The sequence below is a fragment of the Mauremys mutica genome, chromosome 11 (genome assembly GCF_020497125.1).
Source record: "Mauremys mutica isolate MM-2020 ecotype Southern chromosome 11, ASM2049712v1, whole genome shotgun sequence".
In the NCBI taxonomy this organism is placed as follows: Eukaryota; Metazoa; Chordata; order Testudines; family Geoemydidae; genus Mauremys; species Mauremys mutica.
The window spans coordinates 16,175,090-16,197,959 of NC_059082.1; the positions used below are offsets into that span (position 1 = coordinate 16,175,090).

General features: G+C 42.4%; 2 protein-coding genes across 2 annotated transcripts in view; both read left to right on the top strand.

Annotated features, from left to right (window-relative positions):
* Nucleotides 1-22,870, top strand: part of LOC123344547 (cell surface hyaluronidase-like) — a 77,063-nt gene that overhangs the window by 50,931 nt on the left and 3,262 nt on the right. Inside the window, exons 20-24 of the mRNA XM_044980892.1 lie at nt 10,587-10,769; nt 14,609-14,828; nt 16,784-16,885; nt 20,392-20,552; nt 22,442-22,551. Of these exons, the coding sequence (XP_044836827.1) occupies nt 10,587-10,769; nt 14,609-14,828; nt 16,784-16,885; nt 20,392-20,552; nt 22,442-22,551 (776 nt within the window). The remainder of the gene's footprint in view (nt 1-10,586; nt 10,770-14,608; nt 14,829-16,783; nt 16,886-20,391; nt 20,553-22,441; nt 22,552-22,870) is intronic.
* LOC123344548 (cell migration inducing hyaluronidase 1) overlaps nt 1-22,870 on the top strand; it is a 144,030-nt gene that overhangs the window by 39,158 nt on the left and 82,002 nt on the right. The gene's annotated exons all lie outside the window — the stretch shown is intronic.

Sequence of the window (22,870 nt, forward strand, 5' to 3'; positions counted from 1 at the left end):
CATCCTGATTGGTTAATAATTAAATCACACAGTGAGTGGCAGGAAACACAGTAAAGAGCCACTTGCAGCCCCTGACCCTCAGTCTAAGTATCACTGGTTTGAAAGCCTGGAGCATTGAAATTCACTAGGTGGGTCAGAGGGGTAAATGGAGATGCCTCAGTTGGAGTCAATGTGAATCGACTCCAGGTGAGAATCTAACCCATTGTGTCCAGCAGCGCTGCACAAGCATGTATCTAGGATGCTATTTGGAGCCCAAGCACTTAGGAGGAGCCCTCCCTTTTATTTGTGACTAGCTGAGGGCATGTCATGGAGGTACCTCTTCAGTGTTGATTTCGATGGCTACGTGAGGATTACAGTAATTGTGACACCCCTCCCCTCGAAATTCCTTCAGTTTCCACTAAAAAATGTAAATCAAACAAAAACTTGACCTCTTGAACCACCACTTGCTGCCATCTGTGGCTCTGGGGTGGAAACTCTTGTACAGGTATGTTGCATGAAGAAAACTGATTTCCTTTCCAGTGAGAAATCCATGTGACTTGTTGGGTATGGCAGTTGGTTCACCAGTTGATTTGATATAGAAAATCAAAGTCGTTAAAATCTGCAGATTGAGCTTTAAATTAGTGTTGGGCATGTCCAGGCTGGCTCAGAAAGGAACACTTTTTTGTCTTCTAGTGCATAGGGTAGTCAGGTGGATGTGAGTTGTAGTATAAGGATAAGATGAAGGTGTGCTATTGAGGGCTCTTGAAACTATTAACATAGGACCTGGTAACTTGCAAACATTTTGGCAACTGAGCAGAAAGAGAATACCAACTGGAATTTTAATTATCGGGAATTTTAATTATCGGGAATAAAGTCCCGTAGAACCTATCAAAATATTCTGAAGCTTGTTCTTGTCCAGCATAAATTGTGTGTGAAAGTTTCATGAACAGAGACCTAAGACCTCTCCACAATGTGTCTCATCTCTCTGTTGGCCGATATTCCTCATCGAGGCTGTTTCAATGTTCCCTTGTGTTTTTGTTCTTCATGGAGGGATGGAAATTATCTGTAAAAACTAGGTTAAGGGCTCTGCTCAGCACTAATATCCATTTGTGAAGCACAAAGAACCACAGAAGCTTGTTAGGTGAGGGAGAAGGGAGGGGGAGAGAATCTGGAAAGCTAGGCGGAGACTATAGGGAACATTGTGTGTCTCTGGTAAGTGTCTCCTCTCAGACTCTGGAGAAATGGTCCAAAGATTGGCACTTCATACAGTAGGCAAAGTCCTTTAATTTAATGACCTAGTCTTTGTCTGTGTGCAGATTCTCTAATCTTGCAAGAGGCTAAAGCAAAGACGATTATCAAATGCATGGTTCAGTGCAGTAAATCAGTAGGGTTTATTTGTGTTATCAGGAAAATCTAAAGAGGGCTCAAATCACCTCAAAGTAAATGTCCAAAGCATCATGTGGTAAATTGTACTATGGAAATAGCCTGAAAAGCAAGGGCAATTAGGCTGTACATTCAGCATTACTAATGAGCAGCAGCTAATACCGCTGTACTTGTTAACGCTAAGAGAGAAACACTTTTCCCCCATCCGCTGTGATTCAGCTGACTGAGGGAAATACCAGGGTGTAGCTGAATAACAGACTTAATAAATTGGTGAGGTCACTTACAGTCAAATCCTCACAATCCCCCACAAAACCTCCCTGCGGATGCTCTGATCTGCCTTATTGCCATGGACTGTGGAAACTCTCATGGCAGTCTTCATAATGCTTTATTCATTGGTACTGTCTCGTGGCCGGATGCTAAGTGTCCACTGATGTCAATAGAAGCTGATATACTCAGCACGTCGTAAGAGGTGCTCAGCACTTCATTGCACCTCTGCAAAGGTTTCAGTGGTGGGGAAGGACTGGGGGGCTTTGGTTTTGTACTATTCTGATTGGAAGTGAATGAAATTGGATGTATTCATGTTTTCTTTGGACTCAGACACCGGCATATGGAAGGGCTGAATATTTACATTTCTATAAAAATGGGCACAGGAGGCTGTGTTTGGATTCTCATTTGTATTAGACTGAGGTCTGAAGGTCTGGTTCCAGGCTCTACCAGAGCTAGGGTTTGTGATCATATTCAATAGTGTTGAAATTTTCTGAACAGGAACTGGAAAAAAGGAGTTATTTTGAATCTGACCCAGAACTCAAACCACAGAGGTAGGTTCAGATTGCCTCTTCACCACTCCCCTGTTCCCCATGCCTCAAATTTGAGGTTCTGATTTGGGCCCATGTCTAACTCCTAGATGAAAAGGTGGCACTTTAACACTTTTTCCATGTTTAGCAAAGTGAGATCTGGATGAGTGTTTTGATCTAAATGACCTAAATTATCATAATGTGCCCTTCAGCATAAGCAAACCGTCTATATTCTCCAGCTCCCCAGATGAAATGCCAAGGCACTAATAGTATTTGGCTTCATATGAGCTGGTTTGAACTTTGAAGGGATTATTGCCTACAGCTGCTTTTTTAGTATGATTCATGCTTGTAGCTACTTATCTTGTGTACAATTAAATTCTTTACCAGTGATGCAATCTGGAGGAAAACAAAGCAAATAAAACCAGGCTAGAATGAGCTTGTTGCAAACATGCCCAGCTGATGGAGATTTTTTTTTTAAGTTGTGGTTTTATTCTTTTATAAATTAACTAGTGTATGAGCAACCCTTTGCTTCTGCCATTATTACCTGCACTGATAAATACACAGGAAGATGAAAGCAACTTTTCTGCAAATCAAATTGCTATTGGCAGCTTTAGGGCTGCAACCATCTTTTTGTTATATGTATATACTGTAATTAGCACAATAAGTCACTGATGGTTGGTTGGGGCCTCTAGGTGCAGCCAGGATGCAAATAATCAATAATAATAATAATAATAATGTGCTATTAGATGTGAGTTAGGGTATCACCATCTGGCCCTAAATATGCTGATTATATCCCAGTTCAAATTCAAATATCCAAATAACATAGAAATTAGTAAATATATTTAAACTCTCTGTGTCTCAAAAATAATTTTTCTTACTTATCTTTGATCCATTAGGTTAATCAAATAGATTGGAGCTGTAGTGAGGTGTTTTACTGTTAAGAAAGGAGCTGAAATGTTTACAGAAACCTTGGAATGCGAGTTGCTTAGCTGTAGTTGCATATTGTTACTGTAGTAGCATATGTGGAGTTGGCACTAATGTTTTTGAGTAAGCCTGTGAAACAGCTTTTGTCACCCTCTGTCCCCAAACCTGTCCTCCTGTCCACTTCTGTGGCCAGGGCTGGCCTGAGGATATTGGGGAAGGTTAGTGAGGTGACTCTTAACTGACTCATTTTACATAATAAACATATGGGAAGAATGTGTGGGTCAGGCAATCTGTAGATCCATCCCTACTCCCAGCCTTCTATTGCAGATGCAGAACCCAGCTGCATGTTCTTTTCTACCCTAGGAAGTCATTTACTTCGGTTTATTTTGGGTTTCATTTTCAAGGCTGTCTCCAGGAGGAAAAGGGCTAGACATGTTACTTTTTCTTTTCTCACCCACTGGAAGCTGAGATTTTTCTTTATTTTTTTTTTCCTCTCCCTTCCCCCAAACCAGCGGGTCTTGTGGCTGTGAATTTCACAGGTCCCACAGACCTGTTCTTACCATATGTGTGTGTGACATGTTCACAGAAAAATAGCAATACAGTACTGGATAATCCAGTTAAGGAGAGAAAATTAAAAAAATGAAATTGTTACTGTCAAGAAAGCCAGTGTGTTAGGGAAAAAATATGATGTCAGTGAAACTCCTAATATTTCAGTACAGGTTTTCTTTGTAGTCTGAATGTAAGGTTCTATTAGCCAAATACTGTGCTGACTCCTTTTCCATGCCTCCTAGCTATCACCAGTAGGGTTGGAGCTTTAATTTGTTGGACCTCAAAAATATAACCCCCTTTGCCTAAAGTGGCATAAATGTGAAAATGAAACGGTGTGTGTGAATATTAACTATCTCTGTCAATTATCTATGCAGATTTAGGCTCTGTTAATTGGTTCACACCGCTCTGGCAATGTAACATGCTCTCCATTTGTCACTAGAACTGTAGTGAGTTGTTTTTCAGAAGCGGCTAGTCTTACCAAGGCCTTGAAAAGGAAAATTGCTGGCTGTTTGCCTGGTAGCTGTCTTGTCCCTGTGAGGACTTGAATGTGCTTAATGGACTGGAACTGAAGAAAAAGCCTTAAAAAGAAATTTGAGGAGTGGGATGGACAGCTCTAGTGAGCTACTGGGAAACATGGACTCAAGGCCAGTCTGCTGAAATGGAAGGTGTGGGAATTGGGGGGTGGAGGAGGGCAGTGAAGATAGTCTCAGGTTTGTTCTCAGCCTTTTTTCCAATCATGAGCGGAGAGTACATCACACTCCCCTTTCCAAGTCAAGCACTGGAGTGGAGTTAGCCTTCAGGAGATGGCTGCTGTGTTGTTAACTTGGCTGAACTTGGCTCGTTATCTGAGCTTTTGGTGGACAGATAACGAGCCTGCAGCCAGACAGTTCACTGTATCTGAAGACTCCTAGGAGAAGTGAACTGATCACTCAAACTGCCTTCTCACTGAGGTCAATGGGAAATGCAGATGCTGAGCACCTCTTGGGATTTGCTGCTAAGATGGAGTGAAAGCTTGGAGTATGATCTTTTTTGTCATCTTCACTTCAGAATTCTCTCTGTGTGATTTGTATTACCCATTGGGATATTAACTTTCAGAGCAGTGCGTGAGGATTTATATTTGAAACTTTCTTATTGATGTGAATAGGAATCAAATGACATGCTTTGAAAATACATTTCATTGTGCTTGTATAGGTTGCGGGGGGGGGGGAATCAGAGGGCCATTTTTAACTCAGAGTAGTAATAGTTTGGGGGAAACTGACCTAGTGAGCAAAAATCTCCCATTCTCCTGACTTCTATATTTTGGAATTCAGTTAATCTTTATTAATTCCCAACATGTGCTGCAGGCAGCTATAACCACTGAATTTTTTTTCTCTGCTATTTAGGCTATGATTACATTACAGCCCCTACAGCAGTGTAGCTGTAAGATCTCCTATCTGTGTAGCTGCTCTGTATTGACAGGAGAGAGCTCTCCCACCAGCATCATTAAACCACCCCAACAAGGGGTGGTAGCTGTGTCTGCGGAAGAGCGTCTCCTGCCAACATAGTGCTGTCAACACCAGTGCTTTTGTCGGCGAAACTTATGTCAGTCTGGGGTGTGTTTTGGGTTTGTATTTTTTCACAGCCCTGACTGACAAAAGTTTCACTGATAAAAGTACTAGTGTAGACACAGCCTAATTCTCTAGCCACATTCTGTTCTGCACTGGTACTCCAGATTTTCACCCGTGAGATCAGAATTTGGTTTGTAGATTTCATAGTCATCAGCCATAGAACAAATCATGTCCACAAAATCTTCATGGTGGTTTTTAGGGACAGAACGCTGCACCTTTAGAATCTCCAGTAGCGAGAACCGTTTCCGGGCTCCTTATGTTCTCCATAGGCCAGCAACGATGGCTGTGTCTCCGCTGAGCAGCTTACAGAGGCACAGCTGTGCCACTAACGCCATGCCACTGTAAGGCACGCAGTGTAGCCACTCTTTGGCAGGAGACAGCTCTCCTGCCAACAAAATAAAACCACCCCCAACAAAGGGCTGTAGCTTTGTCGGTGGGAGATGCTCGCCCACCGACAAAGCACTGTCCACACCAGTGCTTTTTGTCAGTCAGGGGTGTGGTGGTGTGTTTTGGTTTTTGTTTTTTTCCCTCCCCACACCCTTGAGCAACCAAAGTTTTATTGATGAAAGTGCATTGTAGACATGGTCACACACATTTTGCTCAGGTCTGACATTCCAGCCTCTAGAGGGCAATGCTCCACCTAAACCTATATGGTCCAAGAACTTTCTTTGCCCTCTGCCTGTAGGAGCGGGCAGCAAACAGATGGACACTCTTGTTAAACTTAGCTGAACCTCTTGTCTGTACCACTGCAAGTTATACCATTCTCACTTCAGATGCAGATTTATCACCATACCAGAAAAATCAGGCATTACTGTATTTCCTTGTTTATTCCTAGAAACTACTAGCATCAGAAATGCAAAATCTAGACCCTGTGAATATAAAATATTTTGTGTGTACTAAGGGAATATGTCAAACTTTTTCCTTTGGGTCTTTCATTTGGGGTCTTAGGCACTCTTCTGGGTCTTTTGGAGCTGTGCTTTGAACTGAACAGTAGAGGGAGGTTCAGCTTTTGCTGGAATTACTATGGGACAGTAGTAAACTATAGATCTATCCTGTGTCCAATAATAGGAAATCTCTGAACTGGTGTGTTTTTGTGGGGAAGGATAGCTCAGTGGTTTGAGCATTGGCCTGCCAAACCCAGGGTTGTGAGGTCAATCCTTGAGGGATCCATTTAGGTATCTGGGGCAAAAATCTGTCTGGGGATTGATCCTGCTTTGAGCAGGGTTTTGGACTAGATGACCTCCTGAGGTCCTTTGCATCCCGGATATTCTATGCTTCTCTTTCCTTTTTCCACTTCCCCCTTGTTGCTTCATTTGATCGAGAAGTTCAGCAGCTGGCAACAGCCAAAGGAACCTTTTAAACATTTTGGTATTTTTGCTTCACTTGGGGAGTCAGAACAGCAAATATCAATATTGCAATAAAAAAAGGCCACAAGACAGCCATTTCCAAGAGAAAATAAACAGTGCTAAGCAAATGCATAAAAAAAATATATGAAACACACTGTGTGGATTGTTGAATGACAGTAACACAGGAGCAGAAGCTGCAGCGCTGAGAGATGCCTGTGCCAGTAGACATTTTAAATATTCAGTTTAATATTTGAAAATATTTGGTAGGACTCAGTAAACCTTGACTTTGTACCAGTTGTTATTTAGCTTTGCTTCTTCAGGTGCCAATAGTCTGGTGAAAAAACAGAGAGGAAACTGACCTCCCCCAAAAAAATTTTTAATCCCCTACTATGAGAATGAAAGGAATAAGGTCACCAGTAAAGGTTGTAAACACAGCTATTTTCTTTCATTAAAGCTTCTAAAATATCTGACTTTGATTTTAATTTCATTTTAAAGGATCAACTCCAAAAAATCAGACTTTCTGCTTGAAAATTGTTAACCCATTGTTACAAGTAAATCCTCATAACTAAAAGAAGAAAATCTGTCTGCTTTCTACATTTGACAGTATTTTATCTACAGTTGGTTTCACTGCTTCCTTTTGTACAATCTGCTAATCACCATTCCCTTTTAGTTTGATCTTTCATTCAGCATGAGGGAATCGAAAACTGCAGATTCTCACAGGGGACTCAGGCAGGTGAAGTACTACAACTACTTTTAGAATCTAGTCTGTTCCAAAAGATGAATTAAAATCAAGGCATCCCTTTACAGATATAAAAATATAATATTTGTAAACGTTTCTCTTTATGATAACAGGAGCAGCTCAGAAAAATGATGGAGGAACACAAGCCCTATTGGCTTTCAGTGGCTTTGGAAAATCCCAGCTGATATTGCTTACATGTTAGGAAAGGCGGAACATGGCCCATTTTGGCTCAGAGATGCATGCCAGTCTAAATTTAGCTTGATTCATCTGTGAGAGTTCTAGCTGTTACTTCTCCAGCTGAAAACAAGAATCCAAACAGAGAGGTTTAAGTTCAGAAACACGGAGGAGCCATAATTTAACTGCTCTCCAAAAAAAACAACCAAGGTGTGTGTGTGTGTGTGTGTGAGAGAGAGAGAATATAAGGCTTCCTGCAGCTAAAGTTCCAGCCTCAAAGTTCTCTACATTCATCACTCAACAGTGAGCAGGAATAGCTCCCATCTTTTCTTTTGTGTGCAGTCATCTCAGCCTAAATCTTCTGCTGACCCATTAAGCTACATTGCCTGATTGTTTACAGCCACTGTATCGGGAGGCTGCATTTCCCTTGCAGTCCTGGCAATGGTTGCAGAGAGCAGGACCAGCTCTAGGTTTTTTGCCGCCCCAAGCAAAAAAAAAAAAAAAAACAACCTCTGAGAGTCCAACTGTCGAAGCAAAAAAAAAAACCAACCAAAAACCCTAAACCACCCAGAATGCTATCCCTGGAATTGTGCCGCCCCAAGCATGTGCTTGGTTTGCTGGTGCCTAGAGCCGGTCCTGGCAGAAGGGCTCTGACCTTGTACATTTCTGCTCACCAAAAGCAGTGCAGGGTCCTACATGGCATCATCTGTTATCACTGCTTTGCTTGTCCTGGGTGCCACAGACAAGCAAAGCAAAATGTATGGATGATGGTTGTCAATGACTCATACAAAACAACCACCCCCCACCCCCTTTACAAAATAGCCAAAGTAGCTAACATGAGAGTTCAAAACAAAACTAGCATTAAATAAGAGGCTGTTTTATTGCATCTTGTTTAAATGTATTTAATCAATTGTTTTTGTTTTTATATTTAACTGACGACTCCAGACTTTTTCCTCTCCCTCCCCACTGTTCTAAAGCTTTGCTGTGGTAATATCCTTAAGGCTTATGTATGCCTGTGAGAACATTCGCAAAGAAAGGCTTGTTTTCATGAAGAGATCTCACCCTCAATACATTTCTTTCCAAAATCCAGTCAGCCCCATCATGTTGGCAAAAGGCTTTAGTGCCTGGGGACACTCAACCGTCTCAGCTGTTCTCTCATGTGTCTTCCTTCCCCATTCGCTTTCTTGTTTGTATTTAGTGCTTTTCTCCCCCATGGGACTGTAACACTGCGCAAGAGTCAGTTCCCAGCCTCTCAAGGAGGTGTCGGGATGTTTCTGTGGCAGCATCTCCAGGGAACCCAATGTGCTAAAGCAATGCAAAGAGAGGGGAAAAAAATCACCCTTAAGAAACAGTTGTGTTCTTGGGACACTATCCTAAAAATATTCCATGACCATGGCTCTAGTGTAGTTCCTCTAGTTGGAGGCCAATATGTCTGAAAATGTCTCTTGTCTCTAGTTGTGCTGAGTTGTGACGCAGTTGGAGTTACTTAAAATCTAGAGGTTAGTATTTGGCTCAGTGTGATGGGGCCTGGGTATAGGAATGTGGCTTATTATTCTAGAACCGCTTGCCCTATATTACAAGGTGGAATAGGTGGTTTTGTTTGTTTTTTAAACATAAACCAAGATGGGAAAACCAGGAGGAACTTGAACGGCTCTAATGGGATTGGCTTTTGCCTTCAGTGCAGCTAATGCGGAGACACTTAGCAAAAGTCTTGGCTTTTAGATTCCCAGAACTCCCCAAACCAAATCCATTTGCCTCCATTTACGGCTACGTGTGCATGGCTGGCTGGCAGCTCTGCACTGTATAAGCCATACAGCCCTCACAGAGCAGCTGAGTGGAATAATAAATTCATTTCTACTCCAGAGGTGTAGGGCCTTGAAAAGACACTGGAGGATATACAGGGTTTTCTCTGTCTCTGAACCACATCCCACCGTGTAAACAGGAATCCAAGTATTCTTAAAAATATTTTAAAACATCAACAGTCAGAAATCCCAGAATCCCATCTTCTCTTTGGGACAATCGGTAAAGTTAACCACGCCAATGGTTCAGATGCCTATATGTGGCACAGAGTCACTGAATAGGAGAACCAGAAACAATGAAAGCCACACTTTTTTTTCCCCTTTGTTTCCCCCCCTCTCTTACGTAGCCTTTCTATGACTTGCAGCTTCTTTCTCTTGTTCTACAAAAAATTCTCTAAGCTAAATGCATCTGGAAACCATGATTTGCTGGAAAATTCTCCCCAGTTGGTTTCTGAACTGTACTGTAACACCTTGCATGGTCCTGCTACTTGTAACATAGGTTTACAGGTTTAAACCAGTTTTCCTCTCCGCAACAGTGGCAGTGGAAATAGCCGTAGTAGAGCCAGGGCGTAAAGTCAACTCGCATTCTTCTCAGTTGGCTGTCATCAGCACATTGCTGAAATTCTGGAAGACTGGAGTTAAAAGACCCTCTAACTATAGCCCTATTTATTATAAGTTTTTAATATTGGAGAGAGGGCTTTTAATGGAAACCACAATAATAAACTTTGCTATAAAGCGGAAGAAGCAAGTCTCTTTAAAGTATGGCTCTGGTTCAGCTCAGAGATTTCTATATAATTCCTGTATCGGTGCCCCTGTTGAAATGTCTGCTTGAAACCGGCTCCTCCTGCTAGATGAACAATACCAAGCCTAATGGCCTTTCAAGAGATGACAATGGACATCATGAAAAGAAATTCTGTCCTCTAATAAAGCCTGGAGAATTGCTGTCTCCGGGTCGTATTGGATGCTGAGAGCAATTCTCTGATTTTAAAGCAGTTCTGGAGCCCAATTCAAAGCCCAGTGAAGTCAATGGGAGTCTTTTCTGTGGACCTAGTGGTCTTTGGATTGGGCCTATAGTGACAAGAAGCAGTTGCTTCCAAACAAGGTGAATCCCCAAGTTAGTTTGGTTGGGCTTTTTCAAAAGGGGAAGGGGTGTTGAAAACAAAGACTCTTTCTACCCCTTAAATATTATGCTTGCAGCAGGAGACCTTTTCTCATTTCTTTTCAATTCCTTGAACACTTACAAGCATATATTTTATCTCTCTCCTCACTCCCTTGCACCATTTTGCCAACAGAGGAGACTGGCTGCACGTTGCATTATGTTATCCCAAGGAGGCTGTTTTCACCATTGTGGCAGACATCTACCAGCGACAGACGGGGAGAGTGCACAATGTAAAACACTACCTAGCAGCCCCTTCCTGGCCCAGCGTGCTCAACAGAACAGGCGAGCGGCTCTTCTACTTCGACAGTGCATTGGGGTGAGTGGGACTCCTAACCACAGGCCTCAAGACTTGCCAGGACAGCCATCTTAAGGAAAGAGCATCCCACATTAGGGACTCTTCTCCCTCATCTGCCTTTCCTTATCTCCCACTGCTACCTCTGTGTTCAGTGCTTGGCTCCTCACTCTAATGTCTTTCAGGCATGTTTCTGAGAGTGAAGAATGTATTGGTGATGAGAAGCTGTGCATCACTAGGGTGAGGAAGGGGGAAGTTGGATAGTTAATTTGGGGCAGGGAAGAGAGCAGAAGAGGCAAAAGGGTAGCAAAGCAGGAAACCAAAATGGTGGGGGAGGGGGGGAGGGTGAAGAAAAAATGGCATCAGTCCTGTAAGCCATCCATCACCTTCCAAAAAAACTTCCTCAAGCTTCTGGGTGGAACTTGGCAGCACTAAGTTAGTCCCGTTTGATCCTCAAAATTTGGCATTGATTCCAGTAAGAACCAAATCCCAAGGCAGAAGTTTACAAGCTTATCTGCATTCTCTGAGCTTAAATCCTGCCAGAACAGTCTGTCTTGTGCTATTTTGGCACTCTCACTTCCAGCTGAAAAAGGGAATTCTGGGTGAAGAAAATATAAATTAATGAGGGAAGATAACCAAGCATTTGCAAACTTCTAAACTAGTTAGTCTTGATTAGACTTTTGGGCAAAGTTTCAGGGTGTGTGGGTGTCTTATTTTATCTGACCTCCAATGCCCAGGTCTGCAAGTTCTGCTTATTGTGGTGCTATCTGCAGAAGCAATATATTTTAGCCTTTTGCTGGAATTGACAGTCAAGTGATATCAGAACATAAATATTATCATATTGATTTTTTAATGTTTATTCAGATTGATATGACAGACACTACTAGTGTCTATATTTCTGCCTGACACCAGACCTGTTCCATCTTCACTCTGCAAACCGTCTGTGCTCCTTCCAATAGAAAATTTTAAGATGGGGGGTTAAGCTATGCTCCGGTGTAAATTTGGAATAACCTCTTGGAAGTCGAGTCGCTCCAGATTTACACGTGTGTCACAGAGAGAACACAGTTTGGCCCACTGTCTGTATTACAGGGATATAAAATGCAGGGTTATGAAGAGCATCTTTGTGACAGGCTGTGGAACTTTGAACTGTCATTCACGAAAGCGAAATTAAGGGGAAAACACAAAAACAATAATTGTGTTAAGATTCAGTAATTTCCCCCTTCCCCCTGAGAAAGTTGCTTCTCTCTCTCTCTCTCCTGGCTTCAGATCCTTTGAAAGTGCTGGGGCTACACCCCCCCACTGGTGTCCACATCACTAGAATGGTGGTCGTCATGTTGATATACATATTAAAAACATCACACATCAAGAGACTATCTATCTGGAGTAGGTGACCATCCTAGGGTGGTGATTCCAGTGCACGGTGTGGCTGAGAGACTTAGAACTACCTTTCACAGTTTCAGAGTAGCAGCCGTGTTAGTCTGTATCTGCAAAAAGAACATGCTAAAATAAATTTGTTAGTCTTTAAGGTGCCACGAGTACTCCTGTTCTTTCACAGTTTGTGTGCCTGAGCGGGTTCAAAAGGGGAAGCTCTGGATAATTCTCACATTTTGACAGTGTGAGGCAAGCCTTAAAGAAGAGGCAGAGTTGCCCCTCAGGTACCTTTCAAAAGAAATTCTAGGGGCAGACAAAATGTGCTCCTGAGCCCAAAACTTTCCCTCTGTTTATAACCATGTGGCTCCCATGGCCGGCAGTGGGGTTTCACAGGTATGTGAGAGGTTTCACAGATGTGTGAGAGCAGAATTAGGCCCCCAGTATTGAATTTTGCAGAGCAGTGCTTGTGGGAAACAAAAACAAACAAAAAAAAAGTGAATTTAAAAACAAAACAATGAACAGAAACAGCATTAAGAACCACAGGGGAATACAGAATCCCCGCAAGTCCAAATGTTATAACCTCTCTCACCCTTCTCCACTTTGCTGAAACTCTTCCTAGCCAATAAACTAATATCCTTGGGATAGACACGTCTTGTGCTTAAGACACTGGATGGGGGACTCAGGTGATCTAGGTTCTAGGCTCAGCTCTGCCACAGACTTCCTGTGTGACTTTGGACAAGTCATTTATGCTCTGACTCAGTTGCCCCTCTATTAAATGGGGAAAATAATCCTTTTGTCTTGTCTATTTAGATTGTAAGGTCTTTAAGGCAAGAACTCTCTTACCAGTGACCAGCGCAATGGGGCTGCGATTTTTGAGACCTGTGGCTTCTACCATCATACAAATAATGAATAGTAGTAATATTAATGAGACCCAAATATCTTCCATTAAAGAAAAATAGAGAAACCACAGCTTAGTGTTCTGCTAAAATACTTGCAAAAAAGGTATGTGCACCTTTGTACACAATGTGCACTGCCCATTGTACCTAACCTACCAGTGCAACGAACATTGAAGTCAGGTCACAAATATCAGATTTTAAAATAAAAAAAGGAAAATAGTCATTCATTCAAACACTGTATGTGACCAATCAACTCCTGGAGTGTACATTATGCCATGTGGGACTCAGCAATGCTGTAAATGTGTTCTCATGATAGGAATTGTGAAATAATTATTTGCTCATTTGTTCTCTCTTTCAATCTGTACAAAATGTTACCCAAATGGTGCAAACAGATTATTTACCAGGGAAGTGCATGCGAAAGTAGTTACTCATGAGGGTATGCAGGGGACAGAGCCGTGAGCTGCCTGCTGTTCTTTTCGACTTTGAACACAGATTGATGGGCCTGACCTGACTCGGTTCTGGAACTACAGGGCTGTTTGTTTTTTATTTAGCTAAGCTTTGCTTTTTTTAGGCTGACCAAAAATAGACGTTGAGTTTTTGGAGGTTTTATTAGCTTTTATTTCATAATCCGTGGGATGTTCCCCCTTCTCTTTTCAGCCACATGTGCTAAATCGCTGGAGATGAACCAAGTGTACTTATTTGTTTCCATTTGCCTAGAAGAAGGAGCATTAAAATTAACCCTTTTCGATAAAGCTCAGGTATTTCCCTGATAGTGTAGCTGAGCTGTTTGTGATTTAATCCAGCCTAAACTACAAAATAGACAAAGTTGAAAACATACTTAGAACAGCTAGAAAAATGAGCCTAAGAATCAGAGAATTGGTACAGTGGCTGCTTCAAGTGTTACTTCTGCACACTTTGAGATGAATTTTGCCTGGAAGAGACAGTCTGGGATGAGGCAATGCAAAGGCAGAGAGCCCCAGTAGGAGCTGCTAGAGTCCTCTCTGCCAGGCATAATACCTCCAGGATATAGGGAGAATATGGCTGCTACTCCATTCTCTGGCTAGATGCAGCCCAGCTCTGGTAGCTCTTTGGAATGGTGGGGGGAGGTGGCTGGCTCCCTCTAGGTGGTCTAGTGGTAATATACTTGTGTAGAATTTGTACTCAAGTGCAAGGACAGCAGTTGTTCCAGGCCTCCACACCAAGGCACAATGACAAGGAGCTATTTGCACCCTCATGCAGAGCCAGACATAGGAGCTGAAACTAGGGGTGCTGAGGGTGCTGCTGCACCCCCTGGCTTGAAGTGATTTCCATTATATGCAGGGTTTACAGTTTGGTTCAATGGCTTTCAGCACCTCCACTATACAGACTGTTCCAGCGCCCCTGGGACCAGGCAGAACCTGACTTGCTGGTTTGTGCACAGTGTGCTGTATTATGGGGTACTAAATAGGAGGAAGGTATTGAAGTAACTTTCCTCAGAAAAACATTACAAGGGGGAGTTTCATGCAGTACAGATCCTGTCTCTTGCCAATACTCCTCTGCTAGCACTCCGGGTAGCTCTGATCCTTTCTTTCATTTTGTAATGGTCTCATTTGTCAGGTACCTATTTATCGTCCTCCAAGCTCATGAAGCTCGAAAAGGGCACAGTTATTGCTCTCAGCGAGGCTGTGAACGCATTAAAATCATCACACATATGTCCTCGAAGGATTCCTGGAGTTGTGCCCTGAACCCTTTCCTGGAGAATAACAGGAGACCAGCTACACAGCACTCAGTGTCTCAGCGGCTGACTGTGCCTTGCAGCCAGTGTGGAGCCCCACAGGTACAGAACTGAATACTATTTTGCAATGCCAATCAGAACTTCCTCTGTAGAACGTAAGCATCTTTCTAAGAAGGTAATTTTCACAAGGTATGCAGAAGGCCCTAGGCAATTCCCTCTGCTCCTGAACATGACCAGAAGGTAGGATAGCGTAGTAGGAGGGTCTGGTTTTCTACAGCATTTTATAGTATGCTGCAGAGACAGACAACTCCTCCGAGGTCAGTTAAGTAGAAGCAAATGAAGCGCATATTTGTAGCAACTAAAATTGTCACTGGGATTGTTGAGATGTATTTAGCTTTGAATCCAAATGTACAATATTTTATTTTTATATATAAAAATATAAAATGCTGTTCTTCAAGCCAGGGTATGATGATCATGATCTATCTGTATTTTAAATGAATAGCCATGCAGATTCTGATCTCCCTTTCTTTGGATTTACACCACTGTAAATCAAGTGAAGTCATCCCAGATTCACACCAGTGTAACAGAGAGCAGAATCTAGTCTATAATGCACAGACAAGGCATGTGCATCCTTAACACTTAACTGATTATATGACATTGTACTCAGCGTATTAGCTAATGTGATGAAATTCTTTTGAACAATGACTGTTGCCCAAGTGAAGTATACGATATCCTGATTCAAAAAGACAATGCAATTAATTTCAGAATGAGCCAAGGAGTAGACCAGTTCATAGATTATAAAGACAGAAGGGCCCCATTGTGACAATCTCTAGTCTGATCACCTGTATAACATTCCATAGGACTTCCCTGAATTAATTAATGCAGGGGCATTCCACACAGATCAGAGGACACTGTGTTTCCCAGACCTTTGGAAAAATCTTTTCCTTTCATGAATGGTACCTGTAGAACTGATGGTTTCTAATGAAGCATTCAGAGAGGTTCAATATGTGATTTACACATAGGCATAGCCATCCAGATTGCATCTTTACTTAAACATGTAATTCTGTTGCCAAAAAAAGGTACAGTAACTCAGTTCTACTTTCTATGGCATCTTTAGATTCACACTAAGTAGTCCTTTACACCCTGATCCTGCAAACACCTATGCATGTGCTTATCTTTTTTAATGGATCTAGAATTTTCAAAATTCAAACAATTGCAATGACATTATCAACACTGAAAGTTAACAAAGGATGATATTTTTACAACAATGTTCATGAGTTGTTTATTGCCCTGCCTTTTACCAGAGTTGCCCCCCACCCCCCAAAAAAAATTGGCATTCAAAATTCTGTCCCATTTTGCATTCAGTTCTAGTACCTTTTACTCACATAAGGGAAGTTAAGCATGTGCTCTTATGCTTACTCTGCAATGAATGCCATTGAAACCAGTGGGGCTGCTTGCAGAATAGCACTAATTAATAGATATGAGAATCATGGAATCAAGCCTGTTGTCAGTAAAAGTCAGAAATATATGGTGGTGGAAATAAGATGAGACAGAATGAAAACAAACAAACAAAAAAAACCAGCAGAGGGTTAGATTATTGAAACAGTCCACTCCCCTTTGCATATCTTTCAGCAACAAATGATCCGTTTTCTAAATGCATTCTTGTTCTGCACCAAGTTTTTTATACAGGAGGATGGAGGGGCCAGGGAGGGTAAGAAAGAGCTGGAGTTTATAGGCAAGTATAACCAAGGTATTTAGGCACTAACAACCCTGTATTTGGAGGTATCTATACTTGATTTAGATTGATTTTGAGTAACTATTCTTATCATTTTTATCCTAATCTCTTCCCATCAGGCTAAATGTTTAATGAGTTGTACATGTGTTTGTGATTAAGGTTCATAACTTGCAAAAATATGCATTTTGGAGTATTTGCAGGATGGCATTCCAGGGGTGTGTGGTAGGGTGAAATGGGCAGTTGATACAATTTTTTGTTAATGAGCAATTGTTTGAGAGCTACTTTTTTCCCCACCAAGCTTCTTCCCTTCATATAATTACAGGTTGCTATCACTAGTAAACCCTCAACCAAATATGTAAGAATCCAGATCCAGTCGGTCAGTAGAGCTGACATACAGAATCACTCGAAGTCAGCTTTCATTAAGGTATGCTTTCTACCAGACTTGAATTCGTGATTAAATAGGGGAATTCATCTCCTGTAAAAGTCACTGAAAAATCTTGAAGACAGTGAAAGCAATAGAAATGGGAAGCTAAATTAGAAGATTCATATGCATTGTTTCTCTTATTTATAATTATGGGGACTAGCATTTGGCTCTAAATAAAGTCAGTGGGAGTTTTAACTGTAATAGGACCAGTATGGGGGCCTTAATAAAGAAGCCCTTTATCGGATTAAAATCCACCATTCTGTTGTTCAGAAAGTAAAATCAAAACCCCAGGTCACTGTTTTGTAGCTGATATAAACCAGATTATCATTTAGAGCTGGGCAAAATTTCACACATTTTCAGTGTAAAAAATGCAGATTCATTTCACAAATTCATGTTTTTGCTGAATTATTTTAGTTAATTTGAAATGTTTTTGATGGTTTCTAAATGAAGCCTTTTGATTTAGGTTGAAGTTTACAATTTTTTACTTTAAAAATAAATTCAAACATTTAAAAATGGTTGAAACTGAAAATAATTGACCCAAACTAAATTAGCTTTTTACTAGAAATTTTTCAAAATTTCATTTTCTGTTATGACCCAAAATTATTATTCTATAATTTATGACCAGCTCTATTTAGTACTCTGGGATTTACAGCTATGGGGTCATATCTGCGCATCTTTCAAGTTTCTCTCATTAGACAGTATGCTTGCATATGTACGGTCAGAGTGTACCTGTGCATTTGAGATGCTGTTACTGCTAATGAATGCCAGCTCAGGCTAGTGTGCCATCCTTATGGATTCAGAGTAGCTGGGATTTATTGTCAGCTGCATTGGTTCCTCTGCAACCCCTTCAAATCAAGGATGAATTAACTGAGGATGCATTACTGGCTGCACTGAACAGTAAAATGAATGTATAAGGTACCCTATGCAGTTTATTCCCACACAGACCTATTTAGAAATGATGGGAGAAGCCAAGGGTATTTTCAAGCCATTATTTTTCAAAGGAAATTTAATTGTGAAAACATGTATCTGGAAAGTAAAGGCCTAGAGAATTGCGGGGAAAACACTCAAAAGAACAAGCTATGCAGCAGTCCAGAACTCTTGTTTTACCAAATGAAACTCAAGCCTCAAGTGTGGTTCTTAATTTATAACCTGCTGTTTCCAAATAAGTCTTAAATTTGGCAAAATGAAGTCTCCCAGGTTTGGAAACTGACACATTCATCTGTGATTTGTGTCAGAAACGTCTCAGTTATTGGCATCCTAAACAGCTTCTCTCCACCGCTCCATGACCCACAATTAATACCTACCCTTGACCCAGAGTTATCCTCGCGTTTCCTTTTATTCTGTGACCCTGCAGTGGCCCCTTCCCAATTCTTTTTTTCCTGTTGGAACTCCCTCCTCCTTCCAACCCTGAAATCTCGGTGCTCTTAACTTTGCATATCCTGTTGCAGGGAAAAGCAGCCCTAGCAGTTTTTTTTGCTGGGTTTTGGCCAATGTATATCCAGGCTCATCCACCTTGGGCCTGTATTCCTTGGAGAGCACACATCAGAAGCATGAGATTTGAACTCATTGGTGATTAGAGTTGCCAACCCTGCAGGATTAATTCCTGGAGACTCCAGGCCAAAGATTAATCTTTAATTAAGGATTGTCATGTTATTAAATCTCCAGGAATATGTCCAACCAAAATTGGCAACCCTGTAATGGTAATAAGGGTCCAGAAGGTTTTAAACCATTTGAGCACTAGATTCACCTCATGCCATGTTATGCCTTTTATGCAGAAATCCTAATAAAAATCTATCCAGCTCTTGCTGTATTGTTTTTAAACCTTACTTTAAGAATAACATTGAAGGATCAAAATAAATTTAGAGTTAATGCTTCCATTTCATCAGTGTGCCTATGTATCTCATTCCATAAGGCAGTGTTTCCCAAACATGGTATGCCACTTGTGTAGGGAAAGCCCCTGGCGGGCCGAGTTGGTTTGTTTACCTGCCCCGTCTGCAGGTCAGGCTGATCGCAGCTCCCACTGGCTGCGGTTTGCTGCTCCAGGCCAATGGGAGCTTCTGAAAGTGGCGTGGGCCAAGAGACGTCCTGGCTGCCGCTTCCAGCGGCCCCCATTGAACTGGAGCAGCGAACTGTGGCCAATGGGAGCTGCAATCGGCCAGACCTGTGGATGCCATAGGTAAACAAACTGGCCCGGCCCACCAGGGGCTTTCCCTACACAAGCAGCGTTCCAATTTTGGGAAACACTGTCATAAGGTATTAGTACAGAAGGTCACCCATAGTTAAGATTACAATTCTGTCATTGAGGGCACAGATTCTGTGACTTTCTGGAATTTCTTCTGGGGCAGGTGTCAGCCCCGGATTTGTTGGAACAGCAGCCACCAGAACAGTGGACTGGCAGACCAGCCCCGGGGCCACCGGAACAGTGGCTGGGGCTCAGGGCCGGCTCCAGACCCCAGCGCACCAAGCGCGCGCGGGCGGCAGGCGGCTCCGGCGGACTTCCCGCAGGCACGCCTGCGGATGGGCCGCTGGTCCCGCGGCTCTGGTGGAGCATCCGCAGGCATGCCTGCGGGAGGTCCACCGGAGCCGCGGGACCAGTGGACCCTCCGCAGGCACGTCTGCGAGAGGTCCACCGGCGCCGCGGGACCGGCGACCGGCAGAGCACCCCCCGCGGCGTGCCACCCTGCTTGGGGCAGCAGAAATCCTAGAGTCGCCCCTGCTGGGGCTGGAGCAGTTTCAAGCCCTGGCAGTGTTCCTCCAGAGTATTCTTAGTAAGTGAGACAGGTCACAGGCCTCCATGGATTGTTGTTTATTGCCCGCGACTTTTACTAAAATATCCATGACGAAATCTTAGCCTTACCCATAGTTATGCAGCTCCCTGATGGAGAACTACATGAGCTTCAATACCATGCCATGGTATTGAGTAGTCCTAGTTCTAAATTTCTGTTGAGGAGAACTGGAGCATAAGGTACCTGAACTACAACTCCCATGACGCCGGTGGCAGCATTTCCCCAATCAAAATATTTCTGCTTGACAATTTTCTTAGTAATCAAATTTCCACTGAAAAAATTGAAGTTGTCAAGGGAAAGAACCATTTTTTAAACCAGGTACTGAGACATCTAACTGACCTTAAATGCACCTGTGTGAACAGAGGCTTGATTAAAAGTAGGCTGAAAATGTGACCACCGGTGTATTGTGTTTCACAACTCTATTGTTTTAATATAGAAACTAGGTTCTTTGAGGCAGACCCCGACTTCCTCTATTTTCATATAGCACACAGCTCACCAGACTTAGGAAAAACTATTATTCTTCATTATCTCCAGTGATAAAACCTCTTCAGGAGTTGGTACCTCTTACATATTAATGATAAATTTTAGAGTATAAATGCTTGATGTTCTCACTTGTCTGTGAGAAGGGAATTACAAACACAAGAGATAGGACCAGAGTTTAAAGCTGCCTATTTGTCCACAGTCTGCTTCAGCTAATCCTAACCTGTATTTTGGTTGCAGATAAATGATGAAATTTTCCTGTTCAATAGCCGGGGGATATTCTTCTTGGTGCTAGACGCATGTTCAGGCGCAGTCGTGAGTAGGCGGCACTTTGACACAGTTAGTGCTATAAATGCTGCCAGTGCAATAACTGATTATGTTCAAACATCTGTAGAAGAGAGGTAAGCAGGGTGCTGAAAGTTTAAATTCATGTAGCAACATGTGGGTGATAGACAAAGAGGAAAATGACCTACTTTTCATAGCTGATCTTGTGCCTGGTGAAATCTGACAGACTGAAGCTTTTCCAAAAATCTAATTTTCTCCAGAAAATTAAAAAAAATAAATCACTATGCTTCTCTCAGAGGGTTACACAGACTGCAGATGGAGACAAATTTTCTGGAAAACTGGCACTTCCATTTAAGTTAACAGTTTGTTTTCCACCGTGAGGTACATAAGGCCTTTTGCAATGACATTTGCAGTTCTGTTAACTTACCCTGGTGTCCAACTGAAACGGCAGCAATTTCCTGGCAGGGGATAACTCATTTTTTCCATTGCTGAAAAGAGAGAGTTTGTTTATTCTTGCTGGTGGTTGTTTGCTTTTTTTGAAGGAGAAGAATCAGAGGTGTGCCAGACTCTCCCACAGGACTTGTCTTGGGCAAGCCAGTTAATTGACCTACCGGCTCTGTTACCTTAGATGTGCTTCGGCAGTGAGCTGGATCATCTCTGTGTCTGTTCCACATTCCTTGTGGTTTTCTGTATCACCACATAAACATGGAACAGCAGAGATTTATAGAAAAATTCTTGGCTGCTGGTAAAAGCAGGTCAAATAACCAGAAAACAGACTTTCACTCCAAGGCATTTCCGAGCAGTTCATGACCATGGATACAAACACTGCTGAGCTATCCCATGTGTATTGTCACAGGATCCATTCACTGCTAGGGGTGCCACCTCCTGGTCCCTCTGGGGATTAGCTCTTTCTGGGTGCTGTGCCCTCCTCTGAAGATCTCTCCACCCATCATTCTCTCTCACCCTGCAGCCCCACTCGCTCCAGCTCTGGCCAGGTCACTCTGGTCCTCCCTTCTGGGATATCAGTCTTCCCATTCAAACTGTCCCAGGCAGTCTGTTCTCCACTGCCTGGTCTGAGCCACTTCCCTAGTGGCTGATAGGAGAACCCTGATCCACCCTCAGGAGTAGAACTCTAGGTTCCAACTCAGATCCTGTACTCAGCAGCCAAGGTCTGGTCTCTCCTGGACCTTACTGTCTCTCCCTGGGCCTCTTGTGTCTCTCCCTCCTTTTCTGGGTTTGCCAGCCCCTCACATCTCTTTTCTCCCAGGGAGCAACTGCAGACTGCTGCTGTCAGCTACTAGGCTTTATATGCCTTCTTTTTCCCATCCAGCTGAGCCTCATCTAATTAACCCTGCTCCCTGGCTCCTCCTCCAGGTGCAACCTGAGGAGTTAATTGGCCCAGCTAACCACCGTAACCACTCATGGGCTTGTGTGGGGTGGACACGCCATCATATGTATGTGTGAATATATGAAATAATCTATTCACACATACATACATACATGGTCTGGGTGCATATTTCACAGGCACAAACAGGTAGTCGGTCACCTGAATGCTATCAACTGGGCCTATAATTCATTGCAGGTGCAATTCATTGTGGGCTCAAAATTGCATCTGTGAGGTTGGAAGCCGGCCTCAGGCTTGATTGAGAATCAGATGCAAAATGCAGATGTTATGAATGTGTTTGAGTTTGGGACTATATTGTATTTCAAGTGAATTTTTCCTGGGGGGGTAGATATCAACACCCTATGTAGGATATGCTTTTACAATCATTTTTGCTTTGTTTTGGTTCAGAATGAAATGAAGGTGACATTGAAAAGGTAAAGCCCTGATTCAGGAAAGCATTGAAGCACATGCTTAACTTAAAGCATTGTTGTGTGTGATTGAAGTCAATGGGACTTAAGCATATGCTTAAGGGCTTTCCTGAATTGGGGCATAAAGATGCAACAGACACTTAGCAAGAATAGTCTTATGCTATTGTGCTATAATAATTGTCTTTCTTTTCAGCTCAGTTGTTCTTGTGTGCTCTAAAGACGGGTCAGAAATGATGGGAAGCTCTGAAATGTCTGTTTTTACAAGGTTAGGTTCTGCAAAGCCTATTGTCTTCCACAAAAAAGGTGACTATATTTATGTGAATTACACTGCCATGCCTTCTTTGACTAAAATGGAAAGTGCATTTGTCTAGCAAAAATGTACAGGCACCACCTTCTGAGTTTATAAATATATACTATACCAATATGATCTAGGGAAAAATGTCGAAAAGCTCGAGCCTCAGAGCTAGGCAGAAATTTGAGGAATTTTTACCCTTTGTTACAAATCTAAAACTGAACCGGTCTCACCAATAAATAGCCACATTTTGTGAACTTTTCACTCCAAAAAAAAAAAAAAAAAGCCCCATTTTTCCAGTGGAAATTAATCAGTTTCCGATCAAAGGGT